Source organism: Arachis ipaensis, chromosome B09 (assembly GCF_000816755.2).
Source record: "Arachis ipaensis cultivar K30076 chromosome B09, Araip1.1, whole genome shotgun sequence".
In the NCBI taxonomy this organism is placed as follows: Eukaryota; Viridiplantae; Streptophyta; class Magnoliopsida; order Fabales; family Fabaceae; genus Arachis; species Arachis ipaensis.
The window spans coordinates 130,873,523-130,881,131 of record NC_029793.2 but is presented as its reverse complement, the minus strand read 5'-3'; the positions used below and the strand labels follow the sequence as shown (position 1 = coordinate 130,881,131).

The 7,609-nt window shown below is 37.0% G+C and overlaps 1 protein-coding gene across 1 annotated transcript; it reads right to left on the bottom strand.

Annotated features, from left to right (window-relative positions):
• On the bottom strand, nucleotides 3,937-5,061 carry LOC107616486. The gene has a single exon (XM_016318437.1). It carries the CDS (start codon nucleotides 5,059-5,061, stop codon nucleotides 3,937-3,939), a length of 1,125 nt encoding a protein of 374 aa, XP_016173923.1.

Here is a 7,609-nt window from a genome sequence, read left to right as displayed (position 1 = left end):
GAATAAACTTTTAAAAATATAAATATAAATTATATATTTTTTATATACAAAATTTTTATAAATACGAGTGCAAATTATTTTTGATAAAGTGATAACAAAAACTGATAATGTTTATTGGCCATAAAACAATATTTATTTTTATATGTGTTGGTGCCGATGCGAATAACAATTCAAGTATTTATTTTAATGGCTCATGACGAGATCAGATCTTGATGAATAAAAATTTAACACTTGCGAGTTTAAAAAGACTTCGTGGTCTAATATTATATTGAAGAAGGTGAGTTATAAGGGAAAAAGAATCAAGAGAAAGAGAAAAGAACTATTGGCAAGAGAAACATAAATTGGAAGCTAAGTAATAGAAAAGTAGAGCAATGAAAAAGATAAAGAAGGCTGAAGAAAATGTGTATATTTTCTTGAATTGAATGATTTTAGGGAGACAATATATATACATGGACAACTCTCATAACAAACCAAATCTTTCCGTATCATGATAGAAGATTCCTATTTCTAACAGAAAAGAAAATATCATCTAAATTCTAGAAACATTAAGAATGTATAAAGAAAGAAAAAGACAAAAGACAGAATTTACAAATAGAATAGAGAGAAAAAGACAAAAATTGATCATTCTATCTGGTCTTGCCTATTGTTAGAATTTTGTGTGCCTTGGGCCTGAAGTATTGATGAATTTGATATGCTCCCGCAAGCTGGAGGATGGTAGATGTCTAAAATCCCCATCTTGAAAAGATTGGCATGAAAAGGATGCTTTGGGAGAGCTTTTGTAAACATATCGGCTAGCTGATCTGAGGATGGGACTGGAAGCAGTTTCATGATGCCGGCTTGGGCTTTTTGCCAGACAAGGTGGCAATCAACTTCAAGGTGCTTCGTTCACTCATAGAAAATAGGATTTGCCGCAATGTGGAGGGCACTTTGGTTATCACAAAATAATACAGGTAGTCGATCGCAAGATATGTGAAGAAATTGCAATAAGTTCAGAATCCAGAAGCTCACAGGTGGTGTTTGCAAGGGCGCGATACTCAGCTTCGGTGGAGGACCGAGCCACTATTGTCTGCTTCTTTGTTTTCCAAGAAACCAAAGATTTGCCTAAGAAGAAGCAATATCCAGTTAAGGAGCGTCTAGTGTCGGGACAGCCGGCCCAGTTAGAATCACTGAATCCAAAAATCTGGAAGTCAGAGTCTCTAGGATAGAATAAGCCTCGACCGGGATTGTTCTTCAAATATTTGAGCACCCGAATTGCAGCTGTGTAATGCTTCTGAGTTGGAGAAGCCATGAATTGACTTAATTGTTGGGTTGCATAGGTGATATCTGGCCTTGTAGTAGTGAGATATATGAGGCGTCCAACTAATAGGCGATACACCAAAGGATCAGAAAGAAGAGGGCTGTCATCTTAAAACAATTTAGTTGTGATGTCCATAGGAGAACTAACAGGTTTTGCACCTAGCAATCCAGAGTCAGATAACACGTCAATGCAATATTTATGTTGTGAGAGGGAAATTCCTTTTGAGGAATGGGCTACCTCAATACCAAGAAAGTACTTCAAGGTACCAAGATCCTTAATTTTGAAATGTGCATCCAAAGTACGCTTGATAGCTGCTAATTCAGAAACTGAACTGCCAGTGATGACAATGTCATCAACATAGACCAATAGAATAGAAATTTTATTGCCCAAAAATTTAACAAAAAGGCTATAATCAAAGACAGTCTGCTGATACCCACAAGACATCAAGAGTACAAAAAGCTTGTCATACCACATTCGGCTCGATTGTTTCAGTCCATATAAGGATTTGTGAAGACGACAGCAGATCCTTGGATTACTGAGAGTGAGGCCGGGAGGTGGATCCATATACACAATTTCAGTAAGATCGCCATGAAGAAAAGCGTTATTGACGTCGAGCTGATGGATTGGCCACTTTCGGATGGAAGCAATGGCTAAGACCAGTCTAATAGTGGTAGGTTTCACCACTGGGGAAAAAGTCTCCAGAAAATCTATGCCCTCTGTCTGCGTAAATCCTTTTGCTACTAACCGTGCTTTGTAATGCTCAATGGACCCATCTGGATGCCTTTTAATTTTGAAAATCCATTTGCAGCCTATGGGTTTCACTCGTGGAGGGCAATCCACCAGAAACCAAGTTTGGTTCAAATCCAAAGCAACAAGTTCCTCTTTCATGGCGGCACGTCACTGAGGGGATTGATTTGCTTCTTGAAAAGACCGAGGTTCATGGTCAGAGTATAAAGATAATAAGCTTTTGTAACTGGCTGAGAAATTTGAGAGAGAGAGGACAGAAGAAATTGGATATCGAGTTCTTGAGGGTGTTGACGTGGATGAATGAAGAGAGGCGTTGCATACGTAGTCCTGAAGGTGTATGGATGGCCTGGTGGCACGGGAACTTTGTCGCAGTGGTGGCATGGAAGGGGCGGTGGTCTTGGGTGAGGTAGAAGATGGGGTATCGGTCGATGTTGATGAGTTTGGGGTGGTAGGGGAGGACGATAAAGGAGTGGGTGTGGAATTGGTAGGTTGTGTATGGTGGTCTTGGAGAGGGGTTGAAGGCACAGTGGAGTCTGAGAGAGATAAGGGGGGAGTGATAGGATCATGGGTCAAGGGTTGTGGCCCAATAGGTAAGGAGGGATTTGTTGGAATTTTATGTGGGCCTATCTCATTTTGTGTAGTGTTTAAGAATGGGGTGTTTTCAACTGGTGGTATTGGGCTGAGTATTTGTCTTTGTTTGTGATTTATAGAAAAGGGAAAAGTTTACTCATAAAACACAACATTTCTGGACACCATAAATTTCTTTTGATCCAAAAGATAAACAATGAATCCCTTTGTTCCTATTTGATAACCAAGAAAAATGGCTTTGTGAGCTCTTTGATCAAATTTGGAACGATGGTTGAGAAGGGTTGAAACAAAACAAAGACAACCAAAAACTTTGAGATCATTGTAGTTAAATACTTTGTTAAACAAAGTTTCAAAAGGAGTTTTAAAATCAAGAATAGAAGAGGGAACTCTATTTATTAAATAAACTGCATGGTTTATAGCATAAGACCAAAAATTAAGGGGTAAATTGGATTGAAACATTAAGGCCCTTGCTACATTTAATATATGTTGATGCTTACGTTCGACACGCCCATTTTGTTGGGGAGTCTCAACACAACTTCGTTGATGAAGAATCCCTTTTGACAAATAAAAATTTGGGATTAAAAATTCTGGGCCATTGTCTGAACGAATTGTTTTAACTTTAGAGTCAAATTGTGTTTCAACAAGAGCAACAAAATTGATGACATGTTGAGAAACCTCATTCTTGGATTTTAGTAAAATAATCCAAGTGAATCGACTAAAATCATCCACAATAGTTAGAAAATATTTGTAGTTGTGGATTGAATTTTGTCTAAAAGGTCCCCATATGTCAAGATGCAATAGATCAAAAGGAGCATGAGCACGATTATGACTAACGGAAAAAGAAGGTTTCTTTTGCTTTGAGAAATGGCATACATCACATGCTTCATTTTCATGATTCAAGGAAATAAAAGGATATTGTTTATGTAAAATGCTAAGACGGTGTCCAGAAAGATGTCCTAATCTAAAATGCCATAGGTTGGAGGTGTGGACTGAAGCAATATGTGTGGGATGGATGTCATTTGATGAACTTGTAGTGGACTTCTTGTCTAACACATACAACCCATCTCTTAATTCACCCAAACCAATCATCCTCGATTTGCTCGATTCTTGTATGAGACAATAAAATTGAGAGAAAATAAGTTCACAAGGTAATGTAGAAGTGAGCTTAGACACTGAGATAAGATTAAAATGAAATTGAGGTAAATATAATGCATGAATAAGAGTCAAAGAAGATGAAAATTTAACTATTCCCCTATAATGTGCAGTAGCATTTGAACCGTTGGGCATGTGGACAAGAATAGGGTTTATTTTTGTGTATGAGACAAAAAAGGATAAATTAAAATATGATCACTAGCACCAGAATCTATGATCCAAGTATCACTAAAAGTTTTTGAAAAATCTTTGTTTAAAATAGAAAAGGTTTTTGCAGAACAAAGGATATGTGTACGTGGACTGGGGAGAAGCCCAGATTGGGAGGAGGAGGAACCCTTATCATCTTTAGTCTCTGGCACATGGGCCTCGGCCTGCTTCAAGTAAGCCATCAGAGTGTTATGTTGTTGTGGAGTAAGGCCCAAAAGAGGTTCTGGAGTGCTACCCATCACTGCCCTATTTCCTTGCAACTGGGCATGTGAATGAGAGAAAGATGTCACGGTCATGGCGGCGCTACTGCTGGGGGAAGCTGCTCGGTCCGGGAGGCGTGGATGACCGGGGTATCGCGGGTGACTGGGTGGATACCCATGCTTTCCATAGCACACATCGACAGTGTGCCCCACCCGGTCGAAAAAGGTACACTGCTTGTTAGAGCCAACACCACGCCCTTGGGAGTAACCGCCGCGGCCTCGCCCTGGTGCAGGACGGCGAGTATTGACAGCAGCAGTGAGTAGGCGTTGATCATCTAGGATTCCAGAAGCGATTTGAAGGTTTCGCTCCTGCTGGATCACCATTGCGAAGACTCGAGTAATTGGAGGCAGAGGGTCGAGCATCAGAACTTGTGAGCCAACAACAGCGTATCTTTCATCCAGCCCTTTCAAAAAATGAATTACAAAATCTTGATTTCGATGCTTCTTAGCTGGACAGCTACACGGAGGTAGGGGTCTAGCATTCTCCAGCTCTTCCCATAGGGTTTTCAGAAAGGTAAAGAAATCTGTCACTGATTGATTTCCTTGCTTGAGTCCATATACTTCTTCTTGTAGTTCTGCGATTCGCAACAAATCAATCTGTGAAAAACGTTCTCGTAGGTCTTCCCATACAGTGGAGGCGGTTGAGAAGTATATGACGCTTTGAGTGATGGAAGGGGAAAAAGAATAGAACAACCATGATAGAACGAGACTGTTACATCTTTCCCAGGCAGGAAAGGTGGGATCCTCAGGAGAGGGCATGGGGATGGTTCCTGTGAGGAATCCATGCTTGTTCTTCATGATGACGGCCATGGAGAAAGCACGACTCCATGAGTGGTAATTGTTGCAGTGAGCAGTGGTGTTACCAGAACAGAAGTGGGACTCTCACTAGGATGTATGTGAAAAGGGTTGGATGTGTCTGTGGAGGAAGAAGAAATAGCTTCTGCATTTGTATTTGTAGAGCTAGAAGAAGAAGAAGAAGAGTGTGGTGTGTTTGGGTTAGTGGTCTTGGCCATTGGGTATCAGCAGAGCTTCTTTAAAGAAGCTCTGATACCATAATAGAAAAGCAGAGCAATGAAAAAGATAAAGAAGGCTGAAGAAAATGTGTATATTTTCTTGAATTGAATGATTTTAGGGAGACAATATATATACATGGACAACTCTCATAACAAACCAAATCTTTCCGTATCATGATAGAAGATTCCTATTTCTAACAGAAAAGAAAAAGTCATCTAAATTCTAGAAACATTAAGAAGGTATAAAGAAAGAAAAAGACAAAAGACAGAATTTACAAATAGAATAGAGAGAAAAAGACAAAAATTGATCATTCTATTTGGTCTTGCTTATTGTTAGAATTTTGTGTACCTTGGGCCTGAAGTGTTGATGAATTTGATACTAAGTATGTATGGTTCTTTAAATTTAGGTCACAGGAGACTACTAAAGTATCACGTTCTCTGCTTCTGCAAAGAGAAAGTTCAGAATATATACATAGCAACTTATGGTTATGGCGGGATCATATTCATATGCAGATAATAGAAGAAGCAGGTTAGGTAGTAGTTTAGAGGAAAATGAAGGACTTTTGGTGGCAGTGCGCAAAGGGGACTTAGACGGCACCATGAAAGTTCTGGAAGAGCATCCAGAAGCATTGAATGCAAGGATCACGCACAAGGGTCAGCGAGCACTCCATATTGCAGCTATGTATGGGCATCTGCATATTGTTGAAAGCTTAGTGCATCTAATGTTAGCAGGTGATCTTGAGTTGATGGACAATCAAGGTGCTACTGCGTTGATGTATGCCGCTCAGAATTCGGATGAGAATGTTAATATTAAGGTCGCGAAATGCATGGTTGACAAGAATCCCACATTGGTCTCTATCCCTTTCACACAGGGCTGGATTGCAGTGATATGGTCGATAATATTGATTACTTTTTATTTTTTTTAGATTTTTCTTATTTCTTATATTATTCTAAATAAAAATAATATTATTCGTATACTAAAATCAATCATCAATTTATTTATGTACAAATATATGTGTGATTTAATTTATTTATAATATATATTTATATTTTAATATATATTTTATATTAATGGTTATGTCATTGTCGTATTTCAAATTAGTAAACACGGATGTTCATATATAATATCCATTAATTTTGATGGTGCGTGATAGATGTAGCTCTGGAATTGGTGAGACGTTGTCAGAAACTAGTCACTACCAAAGTGATCTCATCATATGGGTTAGTAAGTAATTTTTTGTTGATATTAGCAAAAACACCTCTCCCCCTATCTCTGGATGAATGCCAACTGCCATTTTGGAAACGATGCTTGGATAACTGCAAATGTAAGTAGATCAAATTTAGTCGTTAATTTCAATTCAGCAAGTCGCTTGCTAGTGTTATCACACTTCTTATGCAACAATAATGCAGGGGGTCCCGTGCCCATGGAACCTGCATCTGCCATCAATGAAGTTGTCGTTGCAGTTCCAGGAACAGATCATCAAACAAGTAGAGATCATTATTCTGTGGGAGCTCCAAGTCCTCGTGAGTTAGTTCCTTCTTCCGTCGATTGATTTCTGTAACGCTACTGCATTCATCTAAGTAAACTTTGCCTTCATTCTTGCCCGGTCACATTTAACAAGTACAAATAATTATTTCAATAAAATATTCGATTAATTTGAATATTTGTTCACGTTGCTCCAAATTAATCTTAAGTACGATTGTTTTTAATAAAATCATATAAGGAAGTTTGGCAAAAAACTAAAAAATAAAAGAAAAAAATTATTTGCATCAATAATTAAATGCTCCTTTGAATTTTTTTTCGTGTAATATTAAAGAATAATATCTAAAGTTATTTTATACAACATAATATCCGAAATTATATATTTATTACACTTAAAATTATACAATTATTTTAACAATAATTAATAAATATTAAATAAAATAATTTTAAATTATTTAAATTATTTTTTTATTATCTCTTAAAAATTATTATTTTTAACATGTATAATTCTTTTTAGAATATTGTTAAATGATCAAGTTATTGTTTAATTAAATTGTCAACCAAATATTTGAAAAGAACTTAAAAAAAGAAGATATATCCAAGTCAATTAGGAACATTTTGTATTTGCAATTGAAGTATGTGCATATCATTTGAAAGCATCTACAGATCAGCAAAAGTAATGCAAAACATTAAGCATTAGATTTTAGATACGTCTAGATAACACTTTTCTAATATCTGATTACAAGATGTAAACGTGAGTGGACGGATATAAAAATATTATCATGGAGTTCATAATATATATAATATTAAAAATGATGTAAAAAATTATATAATATAAGATATATTATAAATAATATATCAA

Bases quoted from the DNA above. Each gene is read 5' to 3' on its own strand.
- LOC107616486 (XM_016318437.1), bottom strand. From the start codon at position 5,061: ATGGCCGTCATCATGAAGAACAAGCATGGATTCCTCACAGGAACCATC.